This window comes from Culex pipiens, chromosome 2 (genome assembly GCF_016801865.2).
Source record: "Culex pipiens pallens isolate TS chromosome 2, TS_CPP_V2, whole genome shotgun sequence".
Taxonomy (NCBI): Eukaryota; Metazoa; Arthropoda; class Insecta; order Diptera; family Culicidae; genus Culex; species Culex pipiens.
In genome coordinates, this window is record NC_068938.1 from 81,893,863 (window position 1) to 81,907,807 (window position 13,945).

A 13,945-nucleotide genomic window follows, 5' to 3' on the forward strand; every position below is an offset into this window, starting at 1 on the left:
CACAATGCAAAAATGTAAAACAATTTGAAGTAAATAAAATAAATGTGAACAGTCAATAATAAAACGAAATGTACAACAAAGATAAAGGGCATTTAGGCATACCACTTACATGTAAAACTTGACTAACTTGACATGTAAAATAATTAGTCAGATTTACAAATTTTCCGAAGATTTTCATATTAATTCCAGGGGTGTGACACTTCTCATTATTTCAATACTCTTTGCTTTAAAAAACAGATCTCCAGTGACCCAATCAAAACACCTTCACAATGTCGCTGTACCCATCGCTCGAGGACATGCAGGTGGACAAGATCCTGCAGTCGCAGAACGCAGCCGTGGCAAATGCCGCCGCGGCCCAGCAACAGCAGCTCGGCTATCCGCAGGGACCTCCGCCGGCGTACTCCGCGAATCCGTACTCACAGCTAAGTGCGCTCCTTCCGGGTGGTGGCAGTGTTGGCAGCTACGATGCGGACAACTCCAAGAAAGCGGCCGGATTCGCTTATCCGGATTTGGGCGACTACATGGGCCTTGAGTTGAGTCAGGAGATGATTGCGGCCAACATGCCCGAATATCTGCACAGAAACGCTGGACAGCTGGAAGCCTCACCGATGACGTCGGTCAACAATGTCAACATGGTGGCACCGATTTCGGGCGACTCGGTGGGACTTCGTCGCGGGCAGGTCACGAACGGAATTCGGGAGGTGAGTTTGTGGAAGGGTTTAATTTTATTGGGTTCAACTCAAGATCTATTTTTCTTCAGCTGGTCCTCTGCAAAGGTTCGGACAAGAAGGTTGGCCTGCGCGCACAGGCCATCAACAAGGGAGTCTTCGTGTGCCTCGTGGTTAAGAACAGTCCAGCGGCCATGGCTGGCCTGCGGTTTGGCGATCAGATTCTGCAGGTCAACGGAACGCTCGTGGCGGGCTTCTCCGTCGACGATGTGCACAAGCTGCTGAAGAAGAGCGACAAGAACAACATTTCGCTGGTGGTGCGTGATCGCCCCTTTGAGCGGGCCATCACTCTGCACAAGGACTCCGCCGGCAGCGTGGGCTTCCAGTTCAACGATGGAGAAATAACCGCCATCGTGAAGGACTCGTCGGCCGCCAGGAACGGGCTGCTGATCGATCACCAAATTCTCGAAGTTAACGGGCAGAACGTAATCGCCATGAAGGACAAGGAAATCTCGAAAATTATTTCTGAAGGCGGTCAGATGATTACGTTGACGATTGTGCCCAGCATGATCTACAAAGTTATGATGAAGAAGCTTTCGACTTCGTTCATCAAGGGCAAGATGGATCACTCGATTCCGGACTTTTAAACCGTGCATGTTTATCTCGTACTCATATTGATGCCAAAAGAAGCGTCGACCAGTTTCACAATATGTCGTTTTATAAAGATTTTCTTATAATGCCATAAAACATTAATTTAACCGCCGGTAACGATTCAGGAAAGAAGTTTTTTAAACATGTCAGGCGTACAAGGCACCGATCCAGAAGAAGCGCAATTATTATCTCCAACATTTTACTGTGTTAGATTTACATAATATTGGAATAAAAATATTATATGGATAAATATTAAAAACTGGGTATTTTATTTTCCTTGCGTTAAAAAAAGCTAATATGTACAAAAATCAAAAATTATTGTTGTTGGATTTTTAAGTCTACGAGTGTCACCCCCCTTGACTTCCAGCGATTTGTTTTTCGACCTTTTAACTTCGACCTGTCATGTCTTCTCCAGAAGCATGAAATATTTCTTTGTTTTGATTTGGCACCTTTCAAAAATTCGCAAAATCAATCAAAACCGCGAACCGGCACCAGAGCAAACAAAACACGCGATGCAAGTGCAGTGAGGTTTGTGAAAGGAAATTTTTAAGAATTTTGTAAGTTTTACGTAGAATATTGATTGTTAAAAGTGTTGTTACGAGTGTCGCTGGAGAAAACTTGTGGAAGCAGCCAACGGTTGTGATTTAATTTGATTTTTGAGTGCCGGTAGCAGTTTCTTTGAAGGCGAGTGAGTACCTAAATAAACGCCATTCTTAAATTTCGCCGTATGATTCATTTGAAGACGGATATGAGATATTGTTTCCTGCTAAAAGATTAATTTTATTTGAATCAATCAAATTTGTATTTATTTTCTGCCCTTCAGAACAAACAAAAGGCGCAATAATATTTTCATTCACCAATGTTCATGCAACATTTCATTCATCAATTTTTTAACCCTCTACTGTGAAGAGCATTAAATATTGATTGAATGCAATAAACAATGAACAATGAATTTAAAATTAGGAAAAAAAAACATTAATGCAATAAAAAGAGCCCAAATGTCCTACAAAAACAATTTTTTTTTCATTTTTTACATTTAATGAAATTTGAAACGTTTTCTTTTTTCTTTTTCGTTGGGATGTTCTGGGTCATCCAAAGATTCCCTGAAGTTGAAATCGGTAAGTCTACCGCTGCAACAAGCAAGAAGTCAGCGATTTTTGATAGCAAACCAGTCAACCATACCACTGAACTGTGTGGAGTTTTTGGATGACCAAGAACATCCCAATAAGTTGTTACAACTATGCTCTGTAGCCTTGTTTACTTGCTGAAGTCGTCTGGGTTGGATCCGTTGTAAAAATGTTGTAATTTCGACTTATTTCTTCGGTACCGCCCACTATACTTGAAAGCTTCAAATTAGGAAATCGATGCACTAACTTAGTTGATCTGTTTCTGTTCTAACCGAAATCAATAAAAATATCAAAATATAGTGTAGGAACCTGCCTTAAACAGCTGTCCCGATTCGCCCCAGATGACGGTAAGTCGATTCTTCAACCTAAAAATCATCAACGTGCACAGCCCGCACATGAGAAGCGACGCCGATGCTTTCCACGACGCTTTCTACGAGCTTCTTGACCGCGAGTACAGGAAGTGTCCAAAACACGATGTCAAGATTGTCATCGGCGACTTGAACGTTCAAGTCGGCCAGCAGGAGGAGTTTAGACCGGTTATTGGAATGTTTAGCGCCCACCAGCAGACGAACGAGACCGGCCTACGACTCATAGATTTCGCTACCTCCCGAAACATGGCCATACGTAGTACCTTCTTTCAGCATAGCCTCCTCTATAAGTACACCTGAAGATCACCAAACGACATGGAGACGCAAATCGACCATGTTCTCATCGATGGTCGGCACTTCTCGGACAAAAGCGACGTTAGAACCTACCGTGGCGCGGACATCGACTCGGACTACTACCTGGTGGTGGCAAAGCTGCGCCAACGCCTGTCCGAGGCCAACAAGATCCGGTTCCGTCGCCCGCAGCGGTATAATCTGGAGCGGCTCAAGGACCCTGAGGTCGCTACCCAGTGCGCGCGGAGCTCGGCGAAGCCCCTCTGGAGGCCTGCTGGAGCCATATGGAAGCAGCCATCAACGCAGCGGCATCGAGCGCCATCGGGTACGTGGACCGAGTGCGACGATGAATGTCCGGCGACAAGTGGCTGCTGCACAACACCCGTGGGAACAAGGAGTCGTACAAATAGTTGCGAAGACAGCAAACCCATCTCTTCCGGGTTAAGAAGCGCCGCCTGGAAGAGTTGGAGTGCCAGGATATGGAACAGCTGTATCGCTCCAACGAAACGCGTAAGTTCTACATGAAACTTAGTCAATCCTGGACTGGCTTCATGCCGCGAGCCGAAATGTGCCGGGATAAGGACGGGGGAGTCTTGACGGAGGAGCGTGAGGTGATCGAAAGGTGGAAGCATTTTGCTTCTACATTTTTAAATCCTGCTTGAAGGATTTGACTAGTCCCAACATCAAACTTTCCGTGCCTGCGGCGCCGGAATGAACGCCATTCATTCATTCATTCACCACGTATACACACGCCGCTCCCCCGTACACTTTCATTCAGACGTTTGATCAATGAATCGACTGCTCTCTTTCCCTTCACTGCTGCTCGGTGTCCTTCAATGACGCGAGTCTTTCGCCTGTCACGGCCCAGAGTGTGTTATTTTTCTTTGGTTTGCGTGTTTGTCACTCTGCGATAGCATGACCAGAACCGACCAGAAGTGCGTAAGAGTTTAGAAGGGCTAGAAGCGGAGGAAAAAAAAATGTCAAACTTGGTTTTGGAATTGAGCCCGTGATATTACCCGGAATTGTGCAATTTTGCGTCGCGAGTTCCTATCGACCAATCGAGCTGAAGGTCACGAAGAAATGAGTTAAGGCGAGTTAAGGTGGTCTACGGAACGAATATGGATTCTTTCTTCGACTTTGACGCTAGCTTGCCCCCGGTTGACGGTGGAGGGCGTTCCGGGCGCCGGAATGCCGACTCCGAGGACGAGTACGATGCGCTGAACGATGAGACGTTCGGCGATCCGGATAAGGGCGATTGGGAGAACATGCACGAGACGCTGGTGAAGTTGGAGAAAGGTCCAGGGTTTTTGCTGAACGACGAGGAGGATGACCGTGATGGAGATGCCTTGTTTGATGACGACGAGTTGGATCTGCATCTGTCGCGGTTTGATTTTGGGGACGGGGATGAGAGTATCGGCAGTACGGCGGACTTGAGCTTGGACGACGACATCGGGAGTCGGCTGAGGTTGGATCCAAGTATTTGGGATAGTCCGGTTAAGAAGACGACTCAGCCGGTGCCAGCGGTCAACCATGAGGTGCAGAATTTGTTTCCGATACTGCCACCGATGGCGCAGAATGGGTTGGGTAACTCGTTCAGGCCTAATAGCTATCCGGTACCTCCAGCTCCGATCAAGATGCTTTCTGTTGAGGACATTGAAAGGAATATTATACAACAACAACAGCAGCAACAGCTACAGCAACAACATCAGGAGCAGCTCAAGAGGGAGCGAGAACATCTTCATCAGCAGCAGCAGAAAGTGTTGCAGGAAAATCAAAAGAACAAAGCCGCTAGGAAAGTCATGGTCCCGCTGGTGTCTCCTGCCCTTCAGCCGATGGTTCCGCCGGCTCAGCTGTTGGCAATGCGCAACCAGATGTTTCCACACCCACAGCTGTTGCCTCAGCCGCGAATGCCGCTAGGTTTCTTGCCGTACAACTTTCTCCCGCCACCCTTCTCAACGCCCATCAACAACCTGGCCATGCATCCCGGCTTTCCAGCAGCCGCCCAGCTAGGCATGTTTCCGCCCCATCAACGCATCCCTCTGCCCATACAGCCGAACCTGGTTCAGAACCTCCAAAACAACCAGTTCAACAAACGACTCGTTCAGGAGATCCAGCAGAACCATCCGTTGCTTGCGCTGAACCGCCAGAACTACCAATACAACAATAACAACATCAACAACAACAACCAGAAACGGTACTACAACGCGGCTCCAAAAGGGCCAGATTACGACGAGTACGCGAATCTCATGTCCAACCGCGAGAAACAGTGGCTTATCGGGATTCAGCTCACCCAGCTCAACTCGGACGCGCCGTACATCAACGACTATTACTTCACCGTGTACAAGGAGCGACTGGCCGCCCGGAACGGCAACCGGGAAAGCAAAGCCTACAAAGACAACCAGCTGAACCATCCGTTCACGCAACCCACCGGGCACGCCCAGCTACTACTGATGTCCTCGTTGGCCAAAAACTGCGGCATGTTGAACTCCAAAGGAGGCCTCCTCAACCGGGAACGTCACAACTCCGAGTCCAAGAACAACAGCAACAACAACAACGGCGCTGATCAGAAGGATCAACAACCACCCCGAACCTACACACCACTCCAGTTCGAGAACTCTCTCGGTAAACTGCAGTGCGGCAGTGTTACGGCACCGCGGAAGATCATCGACATGGACGTAGTCGGTGCGGAGTCGACCCAAGCCGGAGCTGGCACCACCACGACCCGTGAACTGCTGCACCGATTGCTGCACATCGAAAAACTCTTCAAAGTGGTGCTCAAAATGGAAGATCTGAACAACCCGGTGGCCATCGAGGCCGCCCTAGTGGCAAAAGAGAAACGCGAAAAGGATCGTCAGATCCAGGAGGTCGCATCGACCAACAGTTCGCTTTCCGCAAGTGCCGAAAGCTTCGACGAGCTGCTCGCCGTGCTCATCGGCGGGCTGGCCCAGGACAAGGTGATACCGATGCTGGGAGTACGCAAGGGGAAGATACTACTTCGCCGGATCCTAGTTCTTCTACGCGATCATCCCTACCGATGGACTCTCTGGGCCACGGCCTTCTCAACGCTTCCCTTCATGCTGAAGAAGGATCGCGACGACCCGGAAGGTGTCCTGTTTGCGCTGTACACCGAGTTTGAACGCCACGCTCAATACAGCAACTCCCCAGATCTGCTCAAGCTATCCCAGGTCCTCGCGTCCGACAAGATCCTCTCCCATCTAATCAGTTGCAAGTTCCTGCTCTCCTCCACCATCACGATCATCTTTCAAATGGAAATTCACTTCACCAAAGCTCCCGACGCGATCAACGCCGCCGAACGGCTGCAGTGGATCGAATTTCTGGAAATGGTTACCGGCGCAGTGGGCAAACAGCCCGCCGCCCAGCAGCACATGATCAAGCTTGATCGTGGCAATAACATTGTGCGCCTGATCCGCGCCCACCTGGAGCGCTTTCCGCAGGTTAAGGGAAACGACTTTGTCAGCTTCATTACGGCCCCGGACGTGCCGGAGGTCGGTAAAGCGAAGTAGATGCCCGAAGGAGTTTGAAACTTAAGGAGGTATTAGACTATGACAAACAAACACTCGTATTTTTTCGTGTTTCACAGTTTTCCAAACTCGAAAACAATGCAAAATTTTAACGGGTTAAATCCCATTTAAAATTGAAGGGCGGTTACGTCCAATCAAGCTCATATTTGGTATTTGGGCTTAGTATGCCCACCGGAACAAACCTCTGAATGCCCGCCAAAAAAACAATATTGTTACACTCTAGTATGCATTCTGACGTTTCTGCAAACAAATTCAAGCAAACTGGCTAACTGACAAAAAGTACGAGTTTTTGTCATAGTCTAATATCTTCTTTAGATAAAAAAAACTATAAGCACACATGAGGGTAATTTTTACTGCCAGCAGTTCAAGTTCAAGCAGCGTTCAAGATTACACAAATCGGAAGAAAACCATTTTCGTACAGGAATTGACTCTTGCAGTAGCTTGTTTGAACCCCTTTCAGACTTGACCTGACCGTGCTATCCTGCCGTATGTCGCTTTTTGACGTTCCGAGAAATGTAAACAATAACAACCACGTTTTGTTTGGCTAACCGTGCATTGCCCCAAAGTTGGGTTGAGTGGCAAATTGTCGCATTTGCCGGGTGTGACAACATTGCACGGAGTTTTTATTGAATATCTCAGGACTGAAATCAAAAATTGAGGATCATTGAAGGTCTAAAAGGTTAGGCATTGAAAGCGGCACAAAATGGCGTTTGTAACTCAATTTGGCCAAAAATAGAAATGCGACAAGATAGCACGATCACGGCGAAATGACCCCTAAGGATAAAAAGGTCCCGTATGGTCATCAAAACCATTTTCTCATCATTTTTATTTAAATATTTTCAGTAACTGGCAATTTAACATCTTCAACTGTGTGTTTTCTGATAAATATCACCAAAAGTTCAGATTTGTGTGCAAATTTGATTTATTTTCCTGTTTTCGAAAGTTTTACATCTTAAAATTTTAAAACCATTTATTTATTGATAAAAACAAATCATCGCACTTTCCTATCCAAAAACAAACAAAGAACACGAATTCACAAACACAAATATTCTGTTATCTTACACTGTGAGTAAATTCGTGATATTTGCATTGATGTAGGTGTTCAGCTTAATTATGCGTATTAGTACAAGTCGTGTAAATATATGTATTTCGCAACTGCTATATTTGTAAAAAAAAAACAGGCTATGAGATAGGAGCGTTATAAGCTAATTGAACAAAACAGAACGAAGCTTAAACATTTCAATTGATTATTTATTCTGAAAATTTCCGTAATTGATGTCATTGAAAATATTACAAAAAAAAGAAACTGAAATTGTTAAGAACAAAGAAAAGAAAATTAATGTAAACAAATTTCATAGACAGTTAGACTGTCGCTCTTTATTTAGTAATTAAACTTTTAAAATTATGCAATGCTTAAAAAAATCATAAAATGAAACGTTAATTCTAGTTAATATACTCGTAAATTAAACAAAACATTGTGTATTTATTTGACATTACACTCACTCTACACATAAATAAATGTTGTGATTCAAACTTTGCTACGCATTACCACGGAATTAAGTATAACTATTCACGAAATTGGCAAACGCGTTAAAGGACAAAAAATAAAATTACTGAGCTACACGTAATTTGCCTAGCTGGGCAAAGCAATTATTTATATATAAAAAAGAAACAAAGTGCTGCAAATTAGAAATCATTCATACCGATTAGGGCAAAGTGAGTATTACCTCTCTTCACTGAAACACTGTCGCGGTTTAGTCAAACTTGCCAGAAACGGTGTTATGATTTTCTTGTACCTTCTCACGTCAAGTATGTTTTGAGCGCAACAAAAATAAACACCGGCTGGTTCTAATAAATTTCGTTTATGTTTTCGAAAACATTTGGGAACTTTTTTTACAGTGAATTTTCGAAAGAAATGTCCTTTCATACTCATACAATTCAAATTCTACAGCATTGCCTTGGCGACGCTTGCGAGATTCCTACTCGGAACCAAGTGTCCGAAGGCTTGATTGTTGAGCAAACCTCTTTTTACATCGTAGCTTACACCGGGATTCGAACTGACGACGTTTGGATTGTTAGTCCAACTGCCTACCAGCGACTCCACCGAGACAGGACCCAGGGAGGCGACTCCTACACCTGGACTGAGCTAACGACGGGGCCAGCATTTACTTCCCCGTCCGACGGAAGGCGTGATCAGACAAATCTCGTCTTGAAAAATGCCACCGGGACCTTCTGGGATCGAACCCAGGCCGACTGGGGGAGAGGCAACCACGCTTATCCCTACACCACGGGTCCGGCCTCACTCATACAATTATTGAAACTTAAAAAAATACATTTTCTTTTTCAAAAATCATGAATCAAATTATTCCCATAGAAAATCTCGACAATAATAAAAAAATTTTTTTTGAGAGATAAAAAGGTGTAGGTGGTTATGTAACAGACATGACTATTGTGTCAACTAACACTTTAGGTCAACGGGAAGTGGGCCAAAACGGGACACAAAGAGGGTTAAATTTTTTAAAAAGGCTGTAACTGTAAGGCTAAATTCAATTAAATTTAAATATTAAAAATGCAACAAAATAAGGGATGATCATCCAAATTGATTAATTCTGAAGGGAGTTATTGGAATTTTTTTAAATAACACAATTTTTAAACTCAAATAAAAATGTGTTCCATCGAGATATAGACTAGATTCGACCCGAAGCTTGTAGGGGGCATCTGGGACTACCATCTGAGACTGATAAAGCTTTGGGAAAGGCAGTTTAACACATGAAATAGACACTTTTTTTTAGTCAATTTTTGGCTGTAAATATTAGCTTAGGGACCTCCTAGATTCCATTTTCTGGTGATAATTTTAACATATTCGTGTTCCTTAGTCAATTTTTTTTAAATTACGATATTTCACTCTTCATTTACCCTAATAATTTTAAGTTAAAATGCATATACCGAATTTAAAAACAATGATCTTCATCAAAAAATTGTGTAGTAAATAAATGTTGAAGTAAATATCAGATAATCAGTATTTAGAGGGTGACGAGCGGGAATTCCCGGGAAAAAATCCCGGGAAATCGACCATTTTTGGACCTCTCGATTCCTGGGAAATTCGGTCGAGACTCCCGGAAAATTATTAACTTTTAAATATCGAAACAAAATTATATAATCTAATTAGAAAAAAAACAAAACAAAAAGAAACAAAATACATAGTTTAGAACATGGAATTTTCAATGTTCGATGTTCAAGTTCAAATAACCCAATGCTTCCCTAATCCCTTTTCAGAAAGTTGTCAAAAATTCCAATAACTATAATTGAAAGAATCCAAAAAAATGTGGACCCAAAAAATTACTTTAAAAATATTTAGCAGTTACACCAAAAAATTAAATCAAATGTTTTATTTTCAACTATTTTTTTTATTATTTCTAAAAGGGAAAAGCTTTTTCAGGTTAAGTTCAATTTCCATATCTTCTCTCGAGCAAAGCAATCCTCATAGTCTATTTTGGGAACATTTGGGTTTTCCTGATAACTTTAAATATTTCTTCAATTAATATTTACAGTTATCCTTAAAAACAGGGCTGCGGAGTCGGGTCATATTTCAAACGACTCCGACTCCGACTCCGACTCCGGCTTTCTCAGATTAGCCGACTCCGACTCCGACTCCGGCTCCGGCTTTCAACAAATGGTTGGCTCCGACTCCGACTCCGACTCCGGCCTACCAACTCTAGCCGACTCCGACTCCGACTCCGACTCCAGCTTTCAACAAATGGTTGGCTCCAACTCCGACTCCGACTCCACATATTTTTTAATGTTTCAAAAGTTAGTTAACTATTATTAGTTAATTATTTTTAAAACATTGATAAATAGGATTATTTAAATACTCTCTAAGCCGGGACCGTGGTGTAGGGGTAAGCGTGATTGCCTCTCACCCAGTCGGCCTGGGTTCGATCCCAGAAGGTCCCGGTGGCAAATTTTGAGACGAGATTTGTCTGATCACGCCTTCCGTCGGATGGGGAAGTAAATGTTGGCCCCGGTCTAACCTACAGGTTAGGTCGATAGCTCAGTCCAGGCGTAGGAGTCGTCTCCCTGGGTCCTGTCCTGGTGGAGTCGCTGGTAGGCAGTTGGACTCACAATCCAAAGGTCGTCAGTTCGAATCCCGGGGTGGATGGAAGCTAAGGTGTAAAAAAAGGTTTGCAATTTCCTCAACAATCAAGCCTTCGGACACCTAGTTTCGAGTAGGAATCCCGTAATCGGGAACGGCAAGACAATGCTGTAGAGCGAATAATTTGATTTTTTTTTTAAATACTCTCTAAGTGTCATGTTTTTCTCAAGAAAAATAAGTTAAGTAAAAGTGAAGTAAAGTAAATAAACGTAAAAAGTTTCTAGGTTACAAGTTTTATACGTTATGGGAACAGAAATCAAAAAATATCTTCAGTTTTAGAGGCATTTTGAGAAGAACAGTTTTGTAAGTAAATTTGGATTTATTTGCTTAACCTCAAATTTGAAAAAAAATAAATTCAAAGCTAATTGAAATTCAATTTGCTCACTTTCAGGCTGACATTTTTAAGAAGCACAGTGACAGGCACGTTGTTTTAAAATGTCAATTTTAAACGAAACATTTTTTTTGTTTTTTTTTTTAAGACGTACATGGACATCATGCCATGGCTGAAGGAGATTATTATTGCAAATCAATGTATCTAAACAATTTCTTCGTGGAAAGGACGCTTAAGATGTCCTTTTCAAATATCTGTGACATGGAAAATATTTTACCCTGGAAATTTTTAATTTATTTTAATTTTAAAATTTTATATACTTTAAAAAGGAAGCGCACGATACTTCGTGAATCTTCACCTAAAACGAAGCTTTATGAATGATCTTGCGCCTCCATCAAAATATATGAAAAAACATAAAATATAATAAAAAACAAATATCCACAAGTAAAATATTTTCTAGGTCACAAATATTTCATTTTTTCAGGTACATTGATATGCAATGATTATCACCTTCCGTCATATTGGCGTGGGACAAACAGTATGAGAAAATTCGTACCAGTTGATATTATTTTGATTTTGTTTTTTTTTATAATATTTGAAAAATAAATTAAAATCCTATAATTTGTTCTACACATTTTTATTAGTTCATTTTTGTACTGAATTCAACGATAATTTGCAACGATATCAAAATAGTTTACCTAAAATCAACATCAATATCAACAATCAATGATTATTTCAAAATTTGTTGCAACTTGTTTTGATATTTTTTGTTACTTTCAATTATTTTAAATGCAACACTTTGATTTTCTTGTACTCAGTTATAAACAAAATGTGCATGTTGAGTTCCAAGTAAGAGATTGTTATTATCGTTGATTATTTGTTACAAAAGTTAAACTGTCAGTGACTTTTTTCGATTTGCAAAAACAGTGATTACTATTTTTAATCTTTTTATATACCTCGTAATTTTTTCCCAAAAAATGATTTAACTTAATACTTCCAAGACACTTGCTATCGGGGTAAAAGATGACTGTGAGTGTACTTTTTCAGAAATAACTGGATGAAATTTTGTCAAATTTGAATTGAAAAGGCACATAAATATAAGCAAAAGGAAGCATCCAAAAACTGACAACATAACCAATATTTTTTAATATTTTTTTAAATTATGATACTACAAACTTGGGTAAGAGGTTATAATTTAGTGATTAAAGTGTAATAACACAATTAGAGCTTTTCAATCAAAATAAAAAGTTTCAAAAACATAATGTCATCTGATAAATCAATTAAAAATATAAGATGTTTTGTAAATTAAGCTGTTCTATAGGAAATACAGAGCAATAAAAAAAAAACATATTTTTTTGCTAAATTTAAGATAACTCTGGCTCCGACTCCGACTCCGGGTAATCAGAAATCTTCGGCTCCGACTCCGACTCCGACTCCAGCTCTTAAAATTTAGCCGACTCCGGCTCCGACTCCGACTCCAGCTGTTCGAGTTTTGACGACTCCGACTCCGACTCCGACTCCAGGTCCTCAAAAAGACCCGACTCCACCGACTCCGGCTCCGACTCCGACTCCGACTCCACAGCCCTGCTTAAAAATTACAAAAAAAAAAAACAATTTAATTTGTTATTTAGAGTCGTTGTCATATGGCATAATTCCCGATACTGAGGAATTATATATTAGCTTTACTGCCGCTCTAATCTAGTCCGTCCCATATGTATTTTTGTCAAAATTGAGATAAACTTGACAAAACTTTTAATTTTACAAGTACTTTTAGCCTATTGAATAAAAAAGTAGTGTTTGTTCTAAAAAATTCAAAATAAATATGATTTTCGTGCTGTCCCATATGCAAAATAAAGGCAAGTCAGTTCCTCATATCGAAATGTCTCGCAAATCGTTTGAATTGCTGAGAAATTATTTGAAATCTACAGAGTATATTTTTAAGAGTACGTATAACTTGAAAATATCATTAATTGTTCATTTCTAAAGAAATATTTGAAGATTTTAAAACAAGATACTTCAAACCTTTAGTGACTTTTTTCTTTTGAAATGTACAACCACGGAAAGAAAATATAAAATACATACCGTTATGGCTAATATCTAAACCATAAAATTAGTTATATTTTTTCTTGAATGAATAAGGTTGATCCTGGTTCTGGGCGAGACTCCACCAACGATAAGCGTAGTTTTTTTCAAATTATTTTCATTTTTGCCTCTGTAATATATTTCCAATTTCCTGGTGTCGTTGCAGATCACATTTTCATATCCAGGAACTTTATTGAATACATTATTTAAAGCAAATAAATCTGAAATAAACATTTTTTTATAATTATTAACTTAGAAAACAACCAAAACAAACCTGGAAATGACAGTTGAACCAGGTTGAAACTGTGTTGTAAATGTTCAAGCCTACCTTGATATCATAACTGACTTGCCTTTATATACGGACAAATAAAGTCAAGTTGGTCTCTTGCTGTAAATTTCTCAAATTTACCTCCAAATTGTTAATTTTTTTCATCAAATTTATGGTAGGGGAAATATGCCCATTTTAATCACTCTAAGCCGTTCGACCAATTCTCATCACTTTTGCCATTTTTCGCTATTAATCAACATTTTCAGATGTATCAACAATGGAGAGTTGCTTGCTCACTTTTATTTGAGCTATTTATTAGTTTGAAACAGTCAAAAACACTTTATGAAAGCTGTAATTCATGATCAAAGTGCTGATAGGCCGATAATAGAAATAGGCTGAGAAAGGGTATAGTTCCCCTACTTGCGTTTTTAAGACTGATATTGAAATAACTGTATAAATAATTA

The 13,945-nt window shown here is 41.0% G+C and overlaps 2 protein-coding genes across 2 annotated transcripts in view; both read left to right on the plus strand.

The window, feature by feature from the left end:
• Positions 1-1,578, plus strand: part of LOC120424570 (syntenin-1-like) — a 2,429-nt gene extending 851 nt beyond the window's left edge. The window contains exons 2-3 of the mRNA XM_052707464.1: positions 238-701; positions 761-1,578. Coding sequence (XP_052563424.1) covers positions 270-701; positions 761-1,315 — 987 coding nt within the window. The 5' untranslated portion in view covers positions 238-269 and the 3' untranslated portion in view covers positions 1,316-1,578. The remainder of the gene's footprint in view (positions 1-237; positions 702-760) is intronic.
• A 2,406-nt stretch (positions 1,579-3,984) lies between these two features.
• On the plus strand, positions 3,985-8,526 carry LOC120424555 (protein PAT1 homolog 1-like). Its single transcript, XM_039588722.2, has one exon. The coding sequence runs from the start codon at positions 4,224-4,226 to the stop codon at positions 6,627-6,629; it is 2,406 nt and encodes an 801-aa protein (XP_039444656.1). The 5' UTR covers positions 3,985-4,223; the 3' UTR covers positions 6,630-8,526.
• Positions 8,527-13,945: the final 5,419 nt, after the last annotated feature.

Coding starts and splice junctions, on each gene's coding strand:
- LOC120424555 (XM_039588722.2), top strand. CDS start 4,224: ATGGATTCTTTCTTCGACTTTGACGCTAGCTTGCCCCCGGTTGACGGT.